At 37.1% G+C, this 26,252-nt stretch overlaps 1 protein-coding gene across 1 annotated transcript in view; it reads right to left on the minus strand.

Moving 5' to 3' along the window:
* Positions 1-301: 301 nt before the first annotated feature.
* The window catches only part of lyrm4 (LYR motif containing 4), an 89,030-nt gene continuing 63,079 nt past the window's right edge, over positions 302-26,252 (minus strand). The window contains exon 3 of the mRNA XM_065295014.2: positions 302-784. Within this exon, the coding sequence (XP_065151086.2) occupies positions 716-784 (69 nt within the window). The 3' untranslated portion in view covers positions 302-715. The remainder of the gene's footprint in view (positions 785-26,252) is intronic.

Raw genomic sequence — 26,252 nt, forward strand, 5'->3', positions numbered from 1 at the left:
TTATTCAGATCTCTAGGTCTCTATGATGCAGTTAGATCTGGGCCACAGGACGGGCTTTAAACAACTGAGCTTTAACAAATCTGTTTGCTTTTCTTATCCACAATCTCTTCAGAAGTTGGGTAATATGATCTTTATACCCATCAACCTATATCAGTGGGACATTACTGACCTAAAACCAACAGAATAAAGCCATTTTTAACCACTTAGCCTTGTCATACACCTTTAACCCTTGTCATACCAGCCGAGTAAATTAGAAGAGTGATTTTGTATATGATCAATACAAAATATAGAGATTCACATATTCATTATGAATTACTTTAATTCAAAGCGACTAACAGAAAAGTGCATTCAAAGTATCATTTTTATTAGTTTGTACATTTATGAAAAATCAAACCCTTGATATTGGACTTTCTCTTGCGCTGTCCTCTACCAATTGTGCAACAGGAACACAGTAAAAAAACTTTTACATTTATTGTAACTCTACCAATACAAAGCATGAAAAATAATACATATGTACAGTTTTTGCCTACTGTGAGTTATATAATGACACACTGCATCTTATGATGTGTAAATGATGCTGAAGTAAAGACGACCATTATAATAATCAACTTCCATCCGGATGCAGTTCTTTATAGAGAAAAAAAAACAAAGTATTGACTCATGACTCTTTTAAATGAATCCCATATCAGTCCTCCATAATCAACCTTCATTTTTATCAAATCAGCTTCTTCTCTCCATGTTCAACGACGGTCTTCTGGATTTCGTACATCTTCCCTATGGACACCTGTGACATACAAAGATCACGTTAAATTATTAAAGCAGTCAACAGTAATATGTTAAAGGTGCACTATGTACATTTTAGCGGCATCTAGAGATGAGATTGTGAATTGCAACCAATGGCTCAGTACACAGCTCACTCCTCCCTTTCGAGACGCATAGAGAAGCTACGGTAGCCACCACAGGACAAACATGTCATCGTCTGAGACAACGTAGTGACAAAATGAACTCTGTAAAGCAGTTTGTCCATTTAGGGCTACTGTAGAACAATGGCGGTGACTTCCATGCGGTGTACAGTATGTAGATAAAAACCGCTCATACTAAGGTAATAAAAACAATGGAGTTCATTATGTTCATTATGTATATACACCACCGATAATATAGTTATGTATAATAAAATGCATTTCTGTCAAGAGATCCTTCTTAAAGTTACACAGTGCACCTTTAACTTATGAGTCATTATGTGATCCCATAGTGGTTTGTCTATGAAGTACCTTTTGAGGTTACCTTTACATTAAATTAAACTGAAAATGAAAATGAGCTACACAAAACTAATGATGGGATCTCATGGCACAGTTGAATTACACAATAAACACAGCTTTTGAATGGCAGATGTGCACGTCCTGTAATGTTAGATCAGTTTTGGTAGTAAAATGCTCTGAAGTCCAAAGGATAATTTGTAATCTTTATTTGTCCACGCTCAACAGAGTTCAAGCCCCGACTGAGGCCGATACAGGCTAAATCAATACTCTAGCAAGAGTGATGTGCAAGGACACACAGTGTAGTTAAAATCGTACCAAACATCCACAATAAAAACAGCACAAAGGAACAAAATGATCTGTCTGTATTTATTCAGACTCAGAAAATTGTGAGTTTAACATAATTGGATCATGTTGTGGTCACAGAGGGTTGGGACACTGTTTGTTTACAATGTGTGACCCTGGACCACGAAACCAGTCATAAGGGTCATTTTCTGGAAATTGAGATGCGTACATCAAAGAATAAGTAAGCTACTGATGTATGGTTTGTTAGGACAGGACAATATTTGGCTGGGATATAACTATTTAAAATTTTGAATCTGAGGGTATAAAAAAATCTAACACATATTACTAATAATAAATGCATTTTTGATAAAAGTATGGCAGAAAATTTATAAAATGTGTTCATGGAACATGATCTTTACTTAATATCATACTGATTTTTGGCAAAAAAATCAATCATTTTGACCCATACAATGTATTGTTGGCTATTGCTAGAAATATACCTGTGTTACTATGTATGACTTTGTGGCTCAGGGTCACATATGGTAAAGTGCAGCAGTTTTTATCTCATCTATTATTGTCCAATCTTGGTTATGCAAATAAAACTAGAGGTCAACATAGAGTTTTTCGATAGCCAGAGCAAACAAATGCATTGCAAATACCAAACATAATAAACTTGTGGCATTTTAAGTAAAAAAAATATATTTTTTAGGGCTGTTACCAATTTAAGTAATTTTTACTTAATCAAATCAAACTTTTTTCAAACTTTCAGAATTACTTCAGTTGGTAATGCTTAAAAATTTTTGATTTATTTAACGTACATCTTTTACCTAAAGTGACATTTTAAGTAAAAAATATATTTTGGGGGGCTGTCCCAATTTAAGTAATTTTTAAAGTTGATCCAAATTTTTTTTTTAACTTTCCAAATTACTTCAGTTGGTAACGCTTAAAAAATTGAGATTTATTAAACGTACATCTTTTACCTAAAGTGACATTTCAGTAAAAAATATATTTTTGGGGGCTGTTACCAATTTAAGTAATTTTGAAAGTTTATCCGAGTTTTTTTAAACTTTCCAAATTACTTCATTTGGTAATACTTAAATTTTTTTGGGATTTATTAAACTTACATATTTTACCTAAAGTAACATTTTAAGTTAAAATATATTTTTTGGGGCTGTCCCAATTAAAGTAATTTTTCAAGTTGATCCAACTTTTTTTTAAACTTTCCAAATTACTTAATTTGGTAATACTTAATTTTTTTTTTTGATTTATTAAACTTACATATTTTACCTAAAGTGACATTTTAAGTAAAAAATATATTTTGGGGGCTGTCCTAATTTAAGTAATTTTTAAAGTTTATTCAACTTTTTTTTTTAAACTTTCCAAATTACTTCAGTTGGTAATGCTTAAAAAATTGAGATTTATTAAACGTACATCTTTTACATAAAGTGACATTTGTAGTAAAAATATATTTTTTGGGGCTGTCCCAATTTAAGTAATTTTTCAAGTTGATCCAACTTTTTTTAAACTTTCCAAATTACTTAATTTGGTAATACTTAATTTTTTTTTTGATTTATTAAACTTACATATTTTACCTAAAGTGACATTTTAAGTAAAAAATATATTTTGGGGGGCTGTCCCAATTTAAGTAATTTTTAAAGTTGATCCAAATTTTTTTTTAACTTTCCAAATACTTCAGTTGGTAACGCTTAAAAAAAATTGAGATTTATTAAACGTACATCTTTTACCTAAAGTGACATTTTAAGTAAAAATATATTTTTTGGGGCTGTCCCAATTTAAGTAATTTTTCAAGTTGATCCAACTTTTTTTAAACTTTCCAAATTACTTAATTTGGTAATACTTAATTTTTTTTTGATTTATTACAATTACATATTTTACCTAAAGTGACATTTTAAGTAAAAATATATTTTTTGGGGCTGTCCCAATTTAAGTAATTTTTCAAGTTGATCCAACTTTTTTTAAACTTTCCAAATTACTTAATTTGGTAATACTTAATTTTTTTTTGATTTATTACAATTACATATTTTACCTAAAGTGACATTTTAAGTAAAAATATATTTTTTGGGGCTGTCCCAATTTAAGTAATTTTTCAAGTTGATCCAACTTTTTTTAAACTTTCCAAATTACTTAATTTGGTAATACTTAATTTTTTTTTGATTTATTAAACTTACATATTTTACCTAAAGTGACATTTTAAGTAAAAATATATTTTTTGGGGCTGTCCCAATTTAAGTAATTTTTCAAGTTGATCCAACTTTTTTTAAACTTTCCAAATTACTTAATTTGGTAATACTTAAATTTTTGGGGGATTTATTAAACTTACATATTTTACCTAAAGTGACATTTTAAGTAAAAATATATTTTTTGGGGCTGTCCCAATTTAAGTAATTTTTCAAGTTGATCCAACTTTTTTTAAACTTTCCAAATTACTTAATTTGGTAATACTTAATTTTTTTTGATTTATTAAACTTACATATTTTACCTAAAGTGACATTTTAAGTAAAAATATATTTTTTGGGGCTGTCCCAATTTAAGTAATTTTTCAAGTTGATCCAACTTTTTTTAAACTTTCCAAATTACTTAATTTGGTAATACTTAATTTTTTTTTTGATTTATTAAACTTACATATTTTACCTAAAGTGACATTTCAAGTAAAAAATATATTTTTGGGGGCTGTTACCAATTTAAGTAATTTTTAAAGTTGAACCAACTTTTCAAATCAAACTTTTTTCAAACTTTCCAAATTACTTCAGTTGGTAGAACTTAAAAAAATTGAGATTTATTAAACTTACATTTTTCACCTAAAGTGACATTTTAAAGGATGTAGCCAAAACTGGTATTGCAATCGCAAAACTTGTGGCTAAAACTGGTACTGCAATCACATATCTGGTGGCCAATACACAAAATGACAACATAAACATCATTTGAGGGCTGCAACTCCACTTTTTAAATGACAATATCCTGACCAGACCACTGTTGTCAGTGATATACGTATTTGAAATGAAAATGATTTCTTACTGTCTAGTGACATATCAGGGCCATTTTATGATTAATTGATATTAATTTCTTACATAATGTTCCTTTAAGTAAAAAAAAATTTTTTTGGGGGGGGTATTACCAATTTAAGATTTTTTTAAGTTGATCCAACTTTTTACAGTGCATTACAAAATGTAAAATATTTATATTTCAAGTTGCCATTACTATGCAAACGTGTTCTGATGGTTGCCTATTGCCAAAGTCAAAAGAGTCGATGCCAGTGTGGGTATAATATAGGTTACTTAATTTGTTCCATAAGTGTCTATGGGATTTTTAAAACATCGTTTAAATCTATATATGGTTACAAAATGTATTAGACTTTCTCCTTGTTGCTGTCAATATATTAGATCTTTTCTGATAAACAAGTAAACCAGACCAAATTACAGTTGCAGTTTCACAGAAACCCCATGAGGATGATGCATGCAGATATGGATGGGGTTTATTCATTCAGTCCCATCATGATAAAAAATTGTAAGATTTGTATCTGAACCTCAGCTACAATGGAAAACCCTCAGATCTTTAACCATTATACATTTTAGTAGAATCCTTTCTAATCCTTTTTTTAATAGGCCTACCAAGTGATTTTGTTCAAGAAGACTCTTAAAATAAAGGTGTTTTACAACACCATAGAAGAACTTTGGCCAAGCCAATACATTGCAAGTCTATCACAAGTTTAACATTCATTATTAAGAAACAGATCCTGTACACTGGTCCCTAGCTTTACCAGGGTGGTACCCTTCCAAAAAGTACAGCTTTGCACCTAAAGAGTTCATGTTAGTACGTGGGAGGTACATATTGTCACCAAATGTATACATATCTGTACCTAAATGGTTCTTGCACCGTTTTTAAGTGTACTGCCCCAGTGACAGCTTGAGATCATTTTTTCTGACCATGTATAAGTCATCTTTATAAATCTCTCCCACTTCTGGCTAGACAAACAAAACGTTTTCTTGACTTATCACTGGAAGCATAATCTGTTTTCTTTAATCACACTTAAAATCAAGCTGAACTGCAGTCAGCGCTCTTCACGCCAACACCGCTGTGGCCACATCTGCGCTAGAAACACAACAGGCCATATCTCCATTTAGTTTTCTGACTGATTTTCGCCTAAACGCGACGTGTATCTGCTCTATTAAAGACATCTCAAAAAGAGTCAAGAGAGCCATCCGTTACGAAGACACCGAAAGTGCAGCAATTTGCCGGGCCGACTGGGAGCGGAAGAGGAAAAGGTGCAAGGTTGACGAAGACGGTGCCCGTGTCCATTTTTCATAGTGATGGTTCAGCAAAGAGGAATATTAAGATCCATTTTGGAGCACAGGCGGCCGTGTGTAAATACGCCCTGTATTTGCGTTACACCAACCATCTGTCAAGTTCAGCTGCTCTCACTGCGTCTCCTGTCCATAACCTCTCTTACGCAGGGCACTGACGCAACCACGCGCAGCATCCCGAGGGAACGCGGCCAGATGACTGATGGGATGGTGAGGGAGCAAGGTGCATTATGGTCCAGGTGCCAACCTGAGAAGTCAAGTGGCCAGCTGGTTTGAATTAAATCGAGTGTTTAGTGGAAATAAGATCAGACTGATATGTTAAACTGTTGGTGTAAAAAAAGATCGCAAGCTACAGTTTTTATTTTTTTGATGTAACTACAGAAGAGTCAAGTTTTAAATATAAAAATAGTGAAACTCTTTGATTATTTATTAACGCAATGCTAATGGTCTAATCAGATTCAATGGATTTTGCTAAGCTATGCTTAAAGTGCTGAATGGATTCCAAAATGGTAAAAATCAAATGTTTAACTCTAGACGAGCTGGAAAATTCGAATATTTTCAAAAAAGTGGAATGTCACTTTAAGACCAACAAGTTAATCGGTTGTTCAAATGACCCTCCACTTAGAAAAATGTTTAGTTCTTAAAGAAATAGTTCAATCCAAATAACAAAAAAATCACTTCCAAAGTCCTTTGATTGTCTTTTAAACACATTTTTAGATATTTCTGATTAAACTGGGAGGCTTGTGACTGTCCCGTAGACCTTTACTTAATCGGCACTATTAAAGCCCAGAAAAGAATTCAATACATCGCCAAAAAAGTCCATGTGCTATCAGTAGTTCAATAATAATATTATGAAGCATCAAGAACACTTTTGTGCACATAACTAGTGACTTTATTCAACAATTTGTTTACTTTGTTGGTCCATCGGGGCTCCAGACTGCCCCCAAATGGTGGCATTTTGCCCCTAAAATTTGAGAGTGTGCCACTGAATTTTACATCCAGTCGCACACGTGCAACCAGTAAATTTGACCTTTTTTTCCAAAAGTGCACAATAAATGTGACACTGAATTTGAAACAGCACATTGTACTTTCTGCATCTATCATTAAAGTATTTATTAGTAATACAGTGGAAATTAGTAAAAATGTGAATATTTGGTTAGCATGTTGATTTACGGTGTGTGCCCCTAAATTTTCTGGTTGCGCCCCTAAAATTTTCAGTTGGAGGCCACTGTGCTCCTAGTGAAAAAAGTTAGTCTGGAGCCCTGTCCTTTAGTGCGCGTTCATGAGCAGACAATGGTGCATAAGCCATGACCTGCTGACGTTTTTGTCAGCATTTTTTTGAACGCACTAAGTAGGGCGTGGCCCTGACGCAATCTTCATAGTGATGACAGCCAATCACAGTGGCCGCAACATATTCTCCTCTGTTCTTCGGTCTTGCATAAACGTAATTGCATAAAAGTTATTTGCATAAGGCAATCTAATTTCGCTGACACCTGCATTGGCCTTGAAAAGTTGAGAAGTGTTCAACTTTTGCCGAGAGCAACGCCAGTGACGTAATGCCGACGGATCCACAATTCGACGGATTCTACTATCCCTTTAAAGGGGACATTTCACAAGACTTTTTCAGATGTTAAATAAATCTTTGGTGTCCCCAGATGACATATGTGACGTTTAAGCTCAAAATACCATATAGATAATTTATTATAACATGTTAAAATTGACACTTTGTAGGTGTGAGCAAAAATATGCAGTTTTTGGGTGTGTCCTTTAAAATGCAAATGAGCTCTGCACTAAATGGCAGTGTCGTGGTTGGATAGTGCAGATTAAGGGGCGGTATTATCCCCTTCTGACATCACAGGGGAGCCAAATTTCAATGACCTATTTTTTCACATGCTCGCAGAGAATGGTTTACCAAAACTAAGTTACTTGGTTGATCTTAATCACATTATCTAGGTTGATAGAAGCGCTTGGGACCCAATTATAGAACTTGAAAAAAGTCAGATTTTCGTGATATGTCCCCTTTAAATCAAAAGTGAATGTATTTAATGTATTTACAAGCAATTTTATCAGCCAAAATTCCATTCTTTAAATATTTTAGTTCTGCATCATAAATGATGTTCAATCAGCCACCGCATACTTTACATTGGAAAAACGGACGCATTACTTGAGAGACAAGAGTAAACAATTCTGTGAATTTGACAGTATAACGCTATGTCCTCCGCCAAAGCTTGACTTTCCTCAGGACCAGTTTGTGCTGTGCCATCACAGCTCTTTCCGTTTAAGCCTGACATCAGCAGGGCATTCTGGGTACATCACACTCCAGGGAGACACCTGTGCAAATTCACCCAGAACAGACACAATCTCTCAATATTCCACCTCGAAACTAACCGAACATAGACACACAGCGTAAAATCATCTGGAAAGATAAGTTAAAATACTCCTGTGCCACAAAGCTTAAGAAAAGCACCTGATAGTCAATTCCATAAGTCTTGAGGCTGTGGTCTGCTTCTCATTATTCAATGTCGAGAAGTTGATACCGTGCCTACGTATTTTCACACACGCTCCCTATGAAGGCCTATGAAGAAAAGCGACATTTATATTCGTGCTCCCAGTTGGTGAGGCGGCAGATGTTTTCACAGCATTTTAAAGACAGCACAACATCTGCCTGTGTGTCAAAGCTGAGGGAATCTGGGCCAAATGTCCACAACAGTCGAGAAACAAACCTAAATATTACCAGATGGACCGAATGTATGCGCAGCTTCGTGATGAATAATACCTAGTACCGAGCACCTACAGGTTAGCCTCGTTCATGTTTCGTTTGAAAATAAACATAAATGGCGAAAGTGAACACAGGTGGGCAAACAATGATGAATGGATAAATCCTCACGGTCACAGATGCTGCCCTTACACGCTTCCTCCGAGTCCATGTTTGCTAACATAATAGCGTCTACACTGTTGAGGGCAGTTTGCTGTGAAGTCCACACCAGTGTGGTCCTGAGACAAAGAGCGGACACACAGGTGGCGCTCATTTGCACCCTTTCCAAGTGTTAAACGACAAACAGGACACCCTACGGTCTCATAGCCTTCACAGAAGTGGCCAGACAGGATTATCAGTATTTTGGGTAAAACACACGGTCAAAAATAAAGGTACAAAGCTGTCACTGGGGCAGTACCCTTTAAAAAAGGTCCTAATATGTACCATTTAGGAACAAATATGTATCTTTGAACTGCCAATATGTACCTTTGAAGTACGTATATGCACTTTTTGGGCTTTTTTAAAGGGTACTACTGTCCCAGTGAAAACTTTTGTACCTTTATTTCTGAGAGTGCAAGATGAATTTAAGATTTATTAGTAAATCGGTTAACAGTGTGTACAGTATGTGTGCTTGTGCACGACTTTAAGCTCCTCTTAAAGATTCACTAGGGGGCAGCAATGCCTAAAACTACACCAGCATGAACTTGTAACACAAAGGACTTTGCTTTACTCTTAGTGGGCACGTCCTTCTGCGTGACTGGCTGTGTTTCTCCACTAGAGGTAGGCGTGGAGCCATGAGGGCGGGGAGAAAAAGTAAATGGCATCTATTTCAGCCAATCAGCATGCAGCAGGCCTAGCCTCATGTTAATTGATGCGGTTGCAGCAGGCACCCCATTGTTGGGATGTCACACTGCAGATTTCTAGCCTTTCTCTTTCACACACACACACACACGCACGCAGGCACGCACACACACAGTACAGAGGTATCATCCGGCTCTTTTTCTGTGGATCATCTGCAACCACTGCAGAAAAACTGTTGCAGCTATTCAGCGGCATTGACCATAAAATGAATAAACGGGCACGGTTCACTGTTTCCTTAAAGAATTCAGATGCCTATGACTGTACTGTACTATCAAGTTACCACTGCAGATAAAAAAATACATCACTGCAAAGGTTAATGAGGGCCATGCAAAGACAGGTGAGAATCCGTGCCTGCTTCTAAAACTTCGAATTTAACACCAAGCACGACATAATGCGCTCGCACGAGTTACTGTGGAAACTGCAAAGGCACTCGGCAGCCAGGAATAAACCTGCGAGTGTGGGAACGTGAGCTCCTCCGGCACAAATCCTGAAGCTCTTCGCGGTGGGTGTCGGATACGGTGCCGGCGGGCGATTCCAATCAACCGTCTTCCCTGCCCCTGTCAGGCATTACAAGCCATTAATGAAATCCTCAGAGCACCGTACGGGCGGATCGGAGAGAGAGAGAGACTGTAAAAATTAACGGATGACAGACGTGAGGGGAGGGTGCTTGGCGTCGTGAAATGAACGAGTTTGAGTAAATTAAAGTGAGCGTTTTGCCTCCTACTGAAATTGTCAGATGTATAAACAGACCCTGAAGTAAACGAGAAGGGGAGAAAGATTACATCCAGCTGTCTGCTCGGATCTTTTCCGCTTTTTTTCTGAAAGCCGTTTTCCATTTGCATTTTCGGGAGCGAAACGCCAATATTTAATGGTTTGCTAGTTGCCCGTATTCATTTATTTGACCTCTGCACCTCCAGCTTCTTGTGTTTGAAAATTCAGCTTGTTTAAGGTCAAGAATGAGGTTTTGCTTTCTCAAAGCACGTTCACACACATCTGCAACGCTACACCTCGCTACAGTAAACTGCAGTAACAGGACCCTCCCCTGTTCCTCATGGGAGGGGTGAGAAAACAAGCAGAAAGACTAGTAGATACAAAAAGAGGAATCCACCCCTGAGTTTTAGGACCAGTTCCTGTCTCACTCTTTAAGTATCTGAGTCTAGGCATTGGTACTCAGGAGGGTCCCAGGACTGCTTTGATTACCCATCTCATCTTCAGTTACACAAGCGGTGTACCAGACAAGGTCATGCCCTTGAAATAGTGATGGTGTGGGGGGTTACAGAAACCTTAGTCTTAGCTTCAGACCGCATACCCACAGACCATTTACTGACTGATGGATGCTGCTTACAAAATGTCAAGGGCCGGCTCGCATGTGTTTCAATGAGACTACAGTACGTGCACTTTGCAGGTGTCACGGTGCATGGGTTTTCTTAGTTTACTAAGAATATTCTAAGTTATACCTTTTTCATCGGTAATAACTTTTTCATGATTACATCTGGGATTTACATGACTCTGAATGGCACGAAGAGCAAGCTGTGGTCAGTTTACATGTAGGCCAAATGGTCTCCACCTATGGGTGGTTCTTGACCAGAATGGACTTTAAATGGGGTTTTAAAGGTTAAAATTGTTACCCCAGGGGTTGGGATTGTACAAATAAATGGAGATAGAAAGCTTTCCCTATCTAACTATACAGTTTTTTCTGGCTTAAAATGAGGTGGAGGTGGTACTATCCTAATGCACACATACTGTACACGTACTGTATCGTGGCTCAACCATTTTACATGCAATATATTTTTAATGTTTAATAGTTAAACGAATAAAGAAATTGACAAATATTAACATTAAATGAATTAAAAACGCCATACAGCAGTGTTTATTTAACAAACAACAAAGTTGTTTTAAATCAAATGAAATATAGCCGTTTTGGTGATAGCCGATATACACAATCATATACATTTACAATGATACAATTTTTTCCTGCCTTCATTGCTTAATATAATAAACCACAAAGTTATGTTAAGATCATAATAATCCTTTGCTTGATCTAATAAAAGTGTTATATTTAATAAATGATATTGAATAATCCCTTATACTTTAGTATGCTGCTGTTGAATTGGGTTAAACTATAGCACCTATGGCTTCTATCATTGCTTTTACATGAATGCATCACCTCATGCCAGTCAAAACAATGGATTTTATAGATAATGAACTAACTAACTTGCAACTTATCAACAATTTGCATCATTTGAACCAAGTCTTACTAATAAGTCTTAATAAAAGTGGAGGAAAGCTCTTTCATGTCCTCTGTTATGTGGTTTATTCTTGGGCTGCATGATAAATTGCATGTGATTGTCATGCGCATCCCGTCGGTAAAGCCAGTTCCTTATAAATCCTTTCAGATGGAGCGGCATTTACTACAATGAGCCGTAGTTCACTGACAATCGGGGCAATTTCTTATTATAGGGACATTCCACTGTCTTTTGAAAATATGCTCATTTTCCAGCTCCCCTAGAGTTAAACATTTGATTTTAACCGTTTTGGAATCCGTTCAGCTAATCTCCGGGTCTGGCGCTAGCACTTTTTGCATAGCTTAGCACAATCCATAGAATCTGATTAGACCATTAGCATCGTGCTAAAAAATAACCAGAGAGTTTATATATTTTTCCTATTTAAAACTTGACTCTTCTGTAGTTACATCGTGTACTAAGACCAACGGAAAATTAAACGTTGCGATTTTCTAGGCAGATATGGCTAGGAATACTCTCAACTGGCGTAATAATCAAGGACTTTGCTGCCGTACCATGGCTGCAGCAGGCGCAATGATGTTATGCAGCACCTGAAAATAGTCCCCTTGGTTACTTTCAATAGCAGGGGACTATTTTCAAGTTTTAAATAGGAAAAATATTGACACTCTTTTGGCGTAATGCTAATGGTCTAATCAGATTCAATGGATTGTGCTAAGCTATGCTAAAAGTGCTAGCGCCAGATCCGGAGATCGGCTGAATGGATTCCAAAACAGTAAGAATCAAATGTTTAACCCTATAGGGGAGCTGGAAAATGAGCATATTTTCAAAAAAGTGGAGTGTCCTTTTAATTATGGCAGATGTATCGCCTGGGATATGTCCCAGCTTGTAATAGAACTAAGGCTTTGTGTAGTAAATGCCGCTCCGTCTGAAAGCAAATAATGGCGATTTACTACTAATCAAGAAACCGGCTTTACCGACAAGATGCACATTCCTATCGCATGCTATTTATTGTGCAGCCCTAGTTTATTCACTGATCTTTGATTGATTCACTGAGCTCTGATTGATTGTGACTCATTTGGCATTCATTTAAATCATGGTTTCAACTTCCCATGCTAAGTCAAATGTCAAATTCCCTGATTTTCACTGACTAAAAAACTGAATTTCCCTGACCTATGTCCTGGAAAATGTAGTGTACACCATGAGTTTATAAAAATGTAGCTTAAATGCGTGAAGTGAAAAACTGTGCCAATAAACAGCTGTTTAAATTGTAGTCTCACTTGGGTTTGGACCCAGAAAAGCCTGTATTCCCTACCAGTGATGCGTGGGTTGATCTGAAATGGGCGGGTGCCTGCGGTATCAAAAAATATTTTTTATGATATTCGAGTCGTGGTCGGTCGGGTCATGAAATAAAAATTAGGGATGCACTGAATCCAGGATTCGGATTTGGCCGAATACTGGGCTTTTTGACGGGGTTCGGCCGAATCCTAGATTTTTTTTCCACTGAACCTTACCCTAGGCTTGCGCTACAGTATGCTGGCTGACGTCACGCGGCCGTTGATTACACAAATCGGGTGCTGACGTGGAGATGAGCTTTTTCTTTCGTCGAGCCTTAGGGGCTGGACACACCAAAACTTTTAAACACGGCTGAAAACGCCTTAAGGACGTCAAATGCCAGCTGTTTTTCAGCCGAGCGCTTTGTAGCTATGATGCTTCAGCTGTGAGCCGGTTGGTTGCTGTGGTAATGTCCCGCCCCTCCTCCACTGTAATTGGACGGCCGTGTGAAAACTGACATTGACGAGCGGAGCTTCTCACTCAAAGTTGAATATTTTTGAACTCTCGGCGCTCAACGCCGGTTTTCAGAGCGGAGCTGCTTGCTTATTGGAAAAACTATAAAAACTTTTCATTATGCATAGGCTTATGGTAATTAACAAAATAGTTTTTCCAACTTGTCATCCTGGCATAATGTACAGTTAAAATTAAATAAAATGAAAAATACACTGCTGTGGACGTTGTTTACTTCATTAATGTGTTTTACTGTGTTAATGGAATAAGGATGCGAGTAGGATTCGGTATTCGGTTTCGGATTCAGCCGAATCTTAAACAGTGGATTCGGTATTCGGCCGAACCCAAAAAATCTGGATTCGGTGCATCCCTAATAAAAATTCCAATTAGTTATTTTAAACAATTACTACTTTTTAAAAATACGGGCCAGGGTACAATATTTATTTTTTATTTTTTGCGGTCCGAGTTGCAGGTGGGTTAGTTGAAAACGTCGGTCGGGTGGGGGTTGTTATACATTGACCCGCACATCACTGTTCCCTACGTCACAACTTAACAAGCAGATTACATTTTGATAAATGGAAACAAAAATCCATGATATTCCATAAGTCGGATAAAAAATACAATTCCCTGACTTTCAATGTCTGGAATAGACCTTTAAAAATTCCATGATATTCCATAACCCGTGAAAACTCTGTAAAACGAATCAGTTTAAAAGAATCATTCATTTTCGAGTTATTACTGGTCACATTGTGCTAAACACGTGAACGCGATTGAGATGTTTAACCACCGGACATTTTCATGCATGAAACATTACTGCATCAGTTTGTGTCTCTAGCGATTCACCTGCACAAAATCCACAAAATATAGCTAATATACTGTAGCACCTAATACTAAACCTCCGGAGGAAACTTCATAATTGCAGTTCTTCTTGTTTAATTCACGCCTTACTGTGCTAACAACGAAACAGCGCCACTACTTTGGCATAAGGCTGCAATTGCACTTACACATGAGTGCTAGGATTGTTTTTTCATATGACAGAGAAACCTGTCAAGAGCCGGAGGCGGCACGGAATTTGGTTGAGACGGCTGCCTCCAAAATCTCCATGCAGGAAAAACCCTGTATATAGATAGCTTAAAAAGTTAGTTCACCCAAAAATGAAAACCCTTTCATTATTTACTCCAAGACTTGAAACGCAAAAGAAGATATTTGTGCTGATATTGGCCACCAAGAAAAAACAGTCAAGATATTTCTAAAAATAATAGAGAGAGTATACAGATTTTAACGGCATGAGGCTGAATAAACATTGACAGATGAACTATCATATTAAAGAGTAATGAAACCCCATCTTTTAAGATTCATGGGATCGCTCTCTTTTGCCTAAGATCAAAATAAAACACTAGTCCCAGACTAAAATGCATGTTTGAGATGGCTCAATTTAAAAACACCTTGCACTGACATATCTTATATTTGTGCCATTGTATTTGTGTAACATATGTTTGTAAAAACATAAATATCCTAAAATAACTAAGGCCTAGTCCTGGATCAAACTAATCCCTGTTTGCGAAACGCCCTCCAAATGTTTCATTGTGTTTATGGGTCAACAATGCAACTGACCAGGGTGCAAACTTTCAGTTTTTATCTGTTCTGAAGATTCAACACCCTTTAAAGTGGACCAGACTCAATGCTGACAGTCAAAAGTACAACTAGAGGAATCCCACCCTGGACATCACCAATTACATCAAACTCTCCACACCTTCATGGTCATCTCAATGAGAAACTCCACTGCCTGAGGCAAATCTGTCTTTTACGAAAAGACAGATAAAATGAGAAGAAATGAGAAGGATGAGCATTTTGTCGTCTTAAGGGATTGATAGGCAAAAACACACACACACGTACGCACGCACACATTTATTTCCTTATTGTCCTCCTCATGGGGTTTATACACAATCTGTATGTGCTGTGAGTGGCACTGGGACCCATTTTGGGTCAGGCAGCCTACAGCAATCATTACCATAGCAGTCATTGCAGTTTAATGATGTTTCTCCACCAGCCAGCTCCACTTCAGCCTTTCAGATGCAGAAGATATGAAAATGTGATTCGGAGAAACAATGCCAAATGCCTTCGGGCTAAAAAGCTACGTGTGGGACGAGAGCCGCCCACACAGGCACTCTGCGAACACCCACGAGATCGCACACTTACACAAACACATTCATTCACAAGCATATGGCAAAGTGCACTTCAGCTCACATACACACAGGAAGGTCAGAAGCTGTTTAAACTTACATTAGAAATCCTGTTCTGATGTGACTTTTTAACATTGAATCTTTTGGGTGGTGTTTGCTAACATAAGCATTAATGTTGGTTACACTTGAGTAAAACTTTTTTAAACCTTAACGAGTAACTTTTATGACAAGTGCACATTGCCTCGAGTCAAATTATAAGACATTGTGCTAGTAGGATTTTTTCATTTAAAGGGATATTTTATTATTACCCCATGATTTACTCACCCTCAAGCCATCCGAGATAAACATGACTATCTTCTTTCAGACAAACAATCAAAGTTATATTAAAGAAAATGTTCTTGCTATTCCAAGCTTTATACAGTGGTCATACGGGACCAGGGAACGACTTGCCCAAAAAGTGAATCCAGCCTTCACAAACGTAATCACACGTTAATAAAGGACTTCTAAAAGTAATCTATGTGATTTTCTTTAAAAATATTCATATTTACTTTACAAATGAAAATAACTAGCTTCCGGTAGCAACGCCATCTTGGATTCCTCTGCATTTACTAGCTAGTTTAGCGTAGTAAGTGCACGTTGCCATATGTATGCTGCGTAGTGATGTAGTAGCGTAGTGACAAATGCGGAGGGCGGAGGCACAGAGCACTTTAAGAAAGGATGTGTTAATTTGCTTTGTGTTATCCTATATAACACATTTTGTGTTATTTCGTCCTGATTTTGTGTTCAAATAAATAAAAGAGACAAGATGTGTTAAAACAACACAAAGTCAGTTGTTCCAATAATAACACAGAGATGCGTCTAGTTAAGGACAACACATTAAGGGCCAGATTTACTTAACAGGGGAAATTAGCGCAATTCCAAAAAAGTGCAGATGGGAGTCAAAATATCTGTGGGATATTTACTAAAAAGGCACAAAGTACATAACACAGGCACAACAGCAGATTTCCATAATGGCCAATGCAATCTACTTAGAACAGCACAAATTAGTCCAGGGTCGCAAATAAGCAGAGCTGATGAGGTGCGGGTGATCTACTAAAACCTGATGCGCTTAAGTCCAGCACCACGGACATCGCAGATGACAATTCAGCATGTGAAATCCCAGCTAATAAAGCCATAGTACACCGAAAATAATCCCAGAACAAAAATGAAGGTTTACAAGAAGTTTTGAAGTGTGACTTTTCCTTCTGTGACTCAAATAAAAAATAACATGGTTTGGAAAACAGTATTTTTGAATAATATGTTCCTCTGGCATTACAAATAGACTCTTGAATTGAATCTTACATGTGAAAAAAAATCATTTGCTTTGTACTCTCTCTGCTAGGCTTTCAATTTTCAGCCAGAATTGCAGCAATTTCAAATGCAAAATGATTTAAGACATGCTTTATTCTGCGTTGTATAATGGCGCAAATACCAGTAATATCACACACGCAAATATTAGTAAACCACATTGTGTGATTCATTTAAATAATCTCCTCTCATAAATTGTGTGTCTGAAATGGAAACTTTTAGAAATGCATATATAATAAGATCAGCTGCAAAAATAACTAAACCACACCTTTTCAACGTTAATTTCCACTGGGCGTCTTTAGTAAATCTCAACATCGTTATTTACCACCAAAATGATGGTTTGTGCTGCCGCAAGATGTTAGTAAATCTGGCCCTAAATGTGTTGTCCTTAACCTGACACAACATGTGCTGTTTCAACACACTCATTTTAAGAGTGAATGAGCAAAACAACAACATTAGTCAAAAGTTAAAACAAGGATTTAAAAGAAAATGGCAGAGGATTTTGATATAAGACAAGAGGATATTTGATAGCTGTAGCGGAGTCTTTTTTTTCACTGAATTTTGCGCATCACATGCTATGTTACTATCCGGTGAATATGTGTTGGATTTTACTGTAAGCTTGTTTTTTTATATTTCTGAAGTTTTACATATGGATCTTTTTCTTACAAAATCACTTCGATTACCCTCAAAAGTCCCACTGGAGCCGTCGGTGAAGGATGGATGCACTTTTTTGTTGTTCTACGGAAATGTCAATTTTTCTGTCCCTAGCCTTTACAGAAATATTACACTTGAAACAGGTTTAGGGTTACAATTTTTTATATTTTAAAATGAAACAATATGTTATTTGAACAATTACACATTCTTGAGCCATCAATGTAGCAATATTTGATTTTTATTAATTAATTAGAATTCCAAGCACCACAGAAGTGCTCGTCCCCACAGTCATGTACAGAGGGAAAATGCTTTATTTTGAGATCAAAAACAGTGTTTTCTTCCATTTAAAATACAATAATGTGTCCATAACTATCAAATATATGATGTAAATTACATTAAAAAACAAAATGCTAAATTAATTAATTATAAAATATGTAATGAAAGTAGTGGTCCCCTGGAGTTGTGTCACTGGTGTTACCGTTTAACAAAAAAGCTCTTACTCTTATTCTAAACATCACTTGACTTCCTTCTTTCAATTTCCTGGAGATTTATGAAGAGACGCCCACATAAGTCCTCTGTCTTTTTTCAGTTATCAGAAATCTTCTCATTTATATCATGAAGCTTTTAGTTTAAGTCACTGGTACAGTATGACCTCCTTTATTGTTTGGGAATTGCAAAAAAACTAGAATACAAATGGATTAAACTACTTAATTTAGTGAATATAAAATTATTGACAACATATGGTTTGATACTTTGCAGCAGAAATTTTATAAAATGCAGTTTTCATGAAAATTGTCACTGGTGTTACCTTCCTTATGGGTAACACCAAGATCAGTAACACCAGTGACTGGTGATTTGTTGTGTCACTGGTGTTACTGTGCTTTTTTTCTTTCACATTAAATAAAATCTTTCACATGTGACATGATGATAATTTTTAATTCATTGAATTCTGCTTCACTAAAGAATTAAGCTTTAAAGCTGAAAAAAATAAAAAAAAATATTTCATAAACACCTTTACTATTGCTAAAGAAGTAAGGTAACACCAGTAACAAAAAAGGTCTATGCAGTCTTGAAGTACATGCACACAAAAAATTTAAAATCATTAAGCTGTCATTTATGTGTACTCATAAAGTCAAAGATTAATCTAATAATGTGGTCTAGGTTTAAATGTTAGAAAAACAAATACATTTTAATAAATCTTGCCATGCCAAAAGTGAAGGTTTCTGTAGAATGACTCTTGTCTGGAAGAGGATGGCTTGAGGGCGAGTAAATTATAAGTAGGGCTGGGCTATTTGTCCCCCTAAAAAAGTTTTTAATAAAAAACTCGATTTACGATTTGATTGTTTTCCCCCCGCCCCCATTTAAAACAAAATAATTGCAAACTGTTCATATATTCTAAATATATATATTTATAATATTTGATTAAAATGTATCAACATGAAATTTACATGAATCCAAACCAACTCCACACGACTGAATTCAAAGAGCATTTTTTTGGAGGAGCTGCTCTCTTTCGCCAGCTGTTTTTGCCATGTTGTTTGTGTATTCATGCGCTGCCCTCGGGAGAGGGGAGGGGCAGAGGGCTGCGCCGCAGGGAGCGTGCTACGGAAACCCTGAAGGAAGATTTGGCGAATGCAAAATGTATGTACTGTGCTATACTGCAGAGGGGGAGATTTTATTTTCGATTTTTTTTTAAATATGAATCGATTTGACCTACCAACTCGATTTTAAAATCAAATCGATTTCTTTCCCAGCCCTAATTATAAGGTGGTCACTTTAAATGCAAAAATCGTATATATTGTGCTTAGAGTCGTAAAATATGAAACTTATACATTAACATATACTGTATGGTTAATAATTGTAAAATATACAAAACTTTGCAGTGATTTAAAACTGTTCAGTTGTAAATTGCTATGTGTGTAAAGTTGATGAAAAGAATACGATTACTGTGATGCTGGTGGAGGACATTTTACTAACATTTTACTAGTTTTACCACCTTTAACTCTTTCGCCGCCATTGACGAGATATCTCGTCAATCAAGAGAAAACGCTTCCCTGCCAATGATGAGATTTTCCGTCTTTCCGCAATACCGCTATTATCCACAAGGTGGCGCCCTTCCGCAACTTTTAAATAGGGGTGTGCATTGGCACTGCCCTCACGATTCAATTCAATTACGATTCACCAGGTAACGATTCAATTCAATTCGATTCTACGATGCATTGCGATGCATCAGAACTCTACTGTACACAACAAGGCAAATTTTTAATAAGTCAAGTAGTAAACTCAAGTGCAACTATTCTCAACAAAAATGAAAGCTGACCAGGGCTCGCAAAATTTTAAAATCCCTGGTAGCCCTTCGGGCAGACACTCTTTAATTTTTGGTAGCCCGAAATGAATATAAGTAGCCAGAATAAAAAATACACTGTTTAATGTAGAATATTGATAAATCCTGGATTTCCATGTAAGCCAAATATTCCTGCCCATCCCAGCTAACAATTTGGTTCCCAAAACGTTCCCCTATTTTCCAAGGTTTTTGGTTAGCCAGGAATGTTTTCTTTAAGAAAATAAACATTCCCCTAATGTTATTTTTAGGTTATTTTAACGTTCCCCTAACGTTCGAATAATTTAATTGTTATATTACTGAAATATTATATGATGTATTATAACACAGGTTATTTTTATAAAAAATATCTCAACACATCACACATTGTATTTAGATAACATGGTATTTTATCAAATATATAAACAACCACTGACTTTAACACAATATAGAAGACTTAAAGCAGATATGCGGGCCACGCACATAACCGCCAGCCAAACTGCAATACACGAATAAGTCGCATGTGTGGGAGTACAGCCCTCTACTACTACCGCTGCGTCCGAAAACTAAGGCAGCTGACTTGTTGGCTTAAGATTCATGAAAGCAGCTCAGAGAAATGCAATTCGGACAGCCATGGATTCGGACATGCCTTGATGCCTTCCTGCCTTGCAATAGGGGTTTCAGACGTATTTCAGTTCAGGGAAGAGAGCGGAAGAATGGCTAAAGCAAGAGACATTTACCACTACCACAAACATTTGCTGCAGGGAACAACGCGCTCGGAATCACAAATAAAATATGATAAATAAAGTAACCGAACCAGAGTAAATACTGGTACTGCTTTTCATCGCTGGAGACAACTAATGGACATGAAAGAAATGAGGTTCGACTCCGAAATGACAACATTTCTTTTCGATTGGTAAGTAAGATGCTGTTAGTATTTTGCTAGAAGTTCACTTATAATAGGCATTGCGATAACCTATGCTCAGCTTGTACATGAACTACGGCTTTGTGCAGTAAATGTGGCTCCATCTGAAAGCAGCTGATGGCGTTTCACTTTTAATCAAGAAACCGGCTTCACTGACGAGAAGCGCAATGACTATCGCATGCAAATTATTGCGCATCCTTAGCTGTTAGCGTTTAATAGTTAGCTCTACCCACGGATCTGATCCGGTTTTCACCTGTTATCTACCAAACTGATGCTAAAATGTAACATTAGCTAAGAAGCTTGAAATGTCTTCGATTATAATGAACACCAAATGGACGCACGAAACGTTGCGGAAAACATTGCAATTTTAATGAGACCGAATGTTTTTTTTGTGACTAATGATAACTTAGTTGCTAATGTAAATCAAACTTGATATATGCTGCTAAATTTGCAGCTGCTAAATTAAAATAGACCAACTCACTTTTCTGGAGGTATACTGCCCCCGTCTGTTTGGAGTGTGGAGTATGAATTGATTTTTTTTGGGCGGACATGTTAAATGGTCCCTTTAAGTTACTAACTGAAGAAAGAAAAAAAATACGATAAAACAATGTTAGTCTATGAGGTAAAAATGAAATGACGTTATTTTATTAAATGACTTGAGTTCGCGCAAGCAGGTGCTCGTGAAGAATCTAGCCGGTAGAAGCACGTGCAGAGGGTCGCGCGCATATATCAGACGTGCACATTAGAGGATGAGTTTATTTATGCTTTCACTTCATTTCCTGACAGTTTCACTTGGTACGTGAGGACAATGACTGACAAGAGGACACCGAAATACATACACTATAATTACCTAACTAAATCTGAGACAAAGCAAAAACATTAAAATATTATTTCCTCCCCAAGATAGCCCGACAGGCGGGGTGGAGATACATTTTGGTACCCCGACAGGAATTCACAATAGAAACGAGACGTCGGGCTAGCGATTTTGCGAGCCCTGCCCGAGATGAGAATTTTACACACGGCGTAAGTCTTGCTCCCCATTAACTTCATAGAATCCGAAATGTGCCCATATGTCCACTTTCCATGGAAAAGGGTGCGTTTTTATTTACCCGTCTATCACGGTCATCTCCAGAAAATAAACAGTGACATAATCGATTATGGCATTTGTTGCATCGATGCTGAATCGTGCATGTGCGCATTGCGATGCATTACCGACTCGATTATTGTTGACACCCCTACTTTTAAACCCGGAAGTATTGCCCTATGGCAAGCGGCTGCATGTCCATGTGTGTTTTAAAGATCGCTCTGAATGGGATCTCTATGAAAAGTCCGTCACAAAAATGGAATTATCTCTGCTTTTTGCTCAAAATGTGGTGTTTTTTGCAGAAATCTACCCATATTCAAAAGCTGATTACAAAAGAACCACTGAAGGTAGGATGAAACGTTTTTTTTTTTTTTTTTTGAAAGCAGATGGTCTGTTCTTTCATTTGGTATATTGTATGTTTATATTTAAAGAAGAACATTTTCTGGAACGCATTAAACTTTGGTAAAAATCATGAAAAACGCTGGCGCTGGCTGGCAACTTTTTTTTAAAATGCTGGCGGTGAAAGAGTTAATGACAAGTGTTATAAGCACTTCACACACCAAACAGATATTAACTCTTGTGACCTAATACTGCATATACCAAACCTCCAGGAAATCACAACAGGTCAAAAAAACACGAGTTCATGCACTCTGTATTTTATTGCATAATATAATGGCAGAATAAGGCTACATTACCCTCTCAACTTTCATTAAAAGCCAGACATAACAGTAACCGGGAAAGGTTATTTCTAGGACAGGGATGTGTACCTGTTTATTGAAGAAGGTTATTGGAATAAAATATGAGGACGTGAGAGACGGCTATAAAGATATAAAGCTAATCTGTCCCAGATCGCATATATGCGCTTGACTAAAGTCATCTGTAGGGCGAGGGCATCACTGAGGTGAAAAGCTTCATTGGCTGCACCCTGAGGTGTGATCGCACTCCTTCAGAGAGACACTGACCACATCTCATCATGCATAATGCAGTCCATGGGCTACCTACATCATCCAGCCACATTTAATCTCAATGTTTAATGCATACTGTATTTTGTAGCTCTCAGCGAGGTGCAACTGGTAGGATACAGTACAAAGAATATGGGACCCCTACATGACCCTAGGGGTCTTTTGGCTGCTGGAAAATTCTGTCTGGGAATAAAGACAGGACTGAACTAGGCATCTAGTTTCCACTGGTAATAAATGTATTACATACAATATAATCAATTTATGCGTTTATGCTAAAATGATGTCAGGTTTGTTTACTAGTCATTTCAGCTGTGCTGACACTCCAATCTCCGCAGCGCAGGGTCGTGCTAATCTTCAATTGAAAACCTCCTTGTTAAGAACGACATTCCATAACGCCGTAGCTTTAGCTCTGTGTCTCGCATTTCACGCGGACGTAAATGGATGTTGTTTATATCATCTGGCCCGGCTAAGCCCGTAAACTCCAAATTAAAGTCACCTCTTCTTGCGGGGTTCTGATGAATAATGAATTATATATAAAAGCGAGCGGAAACGAGTCCCCCGTCAGCGGTTTAACAAGCCTCTCACTCCTGCAGAGCAGTTACCTTTAAAAGCGTATGGCGTGGAGCAATGAGGCAGACCGAATCAGAGACTTCTCTCCAGGCCCTGTGGGATGGCTGACCTTTAAAGCCAGCTCGCCATCCTTCTGGAGACCAAACCGACGCTAAGACCACATTGCGAATGATGGCAACTGGGATTTAATTGTCTGCAAAGGTACAATGAAATGAAATTTGCACGTCTGAAATCATTAGTGGATTTTATCATTTTGGTGCCCATGGGTCCTCTGTAATACAGATGCAACGTAGCAACGGAAATTGTAAAGGACGGTGTGTCGGTCATAGCCAACACGTACATATTTTACGAGTTGGCTAATGCGTATGAATTCGTACAAAGTAAATCATGCAAAAATGCATGGATATCATAAAAAAACAATAACCCCACCGCTAGGGGTGGGCGATATGACCAAAATCTTCTATCAAGATAGGATTAAATTTTATATCATGATAACGATATGTATCACGGTAGAGTTTTTTATGTTTTAATAAGGTTTAAATCTTTAATACCATAGAAATGTTCATAATTCTCACAAAAAACATATACAAGCATAGAAAGAAGATAAAAACAAACAAAACTCAAGCTCTCTGAAGATACACAGTCAATAAGAATGATAATAAATAATTATGCATGTATGTATAGGCCTATATATATTTTTATTTAAGGTAGAAAAGTGATTTAATCAGGAGCAGTGAGAGATTTTTTTCTCAATGCTGTTTGATTAACACGAGTGACAGACAGGAGCAAAATTAGGTAACTTCCCCTTTAAGACCAAAGTCCGGATCCAATACACTGTTACACATGCGCTTTCTCTTTTAGCTGTTTACTTTCTCTTAAGACCTTACTGGTCGTGTTTATGATGATGCTTGCAAAGACGGGAATTTTGACGCATATGTGTATTTAAGGCCAATAAAGCGGGAAAAATGCTCACGAGCTTAATAAGCAGAGGTCGCGCGACTTGCGCGCTCCTCACAGACAGAAAGAGCAGCGGTTGCGCGACTTGTCCGCTCCTGACACACAGAAAGAACGCACGCATACAGATCTGTTGTCTGTGTTTCAATGGCTTAAAATAACTTGTTTTAAAACTGCAGTGCTTAAATACGTGTACAAACGTTACGTTTTCGCGACCACACGCACAGGAGCGTGACGTGGGCACGTAACCTCGATAGAAACGATAGTCCAAAATCTCTACCGGTTGACAAATTTCTACCGGTTAATTTTGTCTACCGGTTTATCGCCCACCCCTACCCACCGCTAACCTCAATGTCACAGGGGCAAAGGCAAATCGCACAAAAATGTACAAATGTGATTGTATGAATTAATACGAATGAGCCCCCTCGTAAAATATGTACAAATTGCAATAAGATGGCTTTGGGTGTACATACACACGGATTAATATTAATTTAAAAGGTAATACCATGCGATACTACGGAAATGAATGAAAAGATTACCATATTCATATAAAATGGTACAACAAGGCAATTCAAAGATTTAAAGGAAAACACCACCGTTTTCAATATTTTACCATGTTCTTACCTCAACTTAGACGAATGAATACATACCTATATTTGTTCAATGCGTGCACTTAATCTTTATACAGCGCATTGTGAATGTGTTAGCATTTAGCCTAGCCCCATTCTTTCCTTAGGATCCAAACAGGGATGAATTTAGAAGCCACCAAACACTTCCATCTTTTCTCTATTTAACGACTGTTACATGAGTATTTACACGAGTATGGTGAAACATAATAAAAGGTGGTGATATTTTAAGCGAATAAAAATGAGAACTATATTGTATGGCGGAAGAGCACTTAGTTTGCAGCACTTTGACATCGGTGCGCAGTAACATCATCACTCCTGACTACTTCCCATCTCGCTCAAAATTCAGTCAATATTACTGCACCCGAGGTCGAAGTGCTGCAAACTAAGTGCTCTTCCACCATACAATATAGTTCTCATTTAGGGCTGTCAGAATGATTAAATAATCATCTCATCGCAATTGTTTGACCTCATAGCGATGATTTCAGATCACCGCGATGATTGCACATCTTTCCAAAAAACACAAGGGGGAGCTGCATTGCCTGTATAAACGAAACAGTATCAGATTACCTTTAAAAATTTGTTATGTGTATAAATATTTACTGCCAGATAAACCTTGCAAATGATTTAATTTAAATAATCACAACAATCTGTGAAAATTATTTCAAAACAAAAAATGTATGAGAATTAAATGTCAAACGCAATAAACAGGTAATTAACTGTCATAAACAGGCGCAATTTATTAAACAATTAACCGTTAGCCAACTTTCATAACCGTGACAGCCCTATTCTCATTTTAATCTGCTTAAAAAATCGGCACATTTGATTTTGTGCCACCATACTTACTGGTGTAACTACTCATGTAACAGTCTTTAAACACGGAAAACATGGAAGTGTTTGGTGGCTTCTAAATTCATCCCTGTTTGGATCCTAAGGAATGAATAGGGCTAGGCTAAATGCTAACACATTCATGATGCGCTGTTGAGGTAAGAACATAGTATAATGAAATATATGAAAAACGGTGGTGTTTTCCTTTAACAAGACAATAAAAATGATAAACATCTAAGGAACCGGTAATAAAAGGTTAATGTTCAACCTTTTAAATATATATATATATATATAT

This window comes from Paramisgurnus dabryanus, chromosome 22 (genome assembly GCF_030506205.2).
Source record: "Paramisgurnus dabryanus chromosome 22, PD_genome_1.1, whole genome shotgun sequence".
NCBI classification, from domain to species: Eukaryota; Metazoa; Chordata; class Actinopteri; order Cypriniformes; family Cobitidae; genus Paramisgurnus; species Paramisgurnus dabryanus.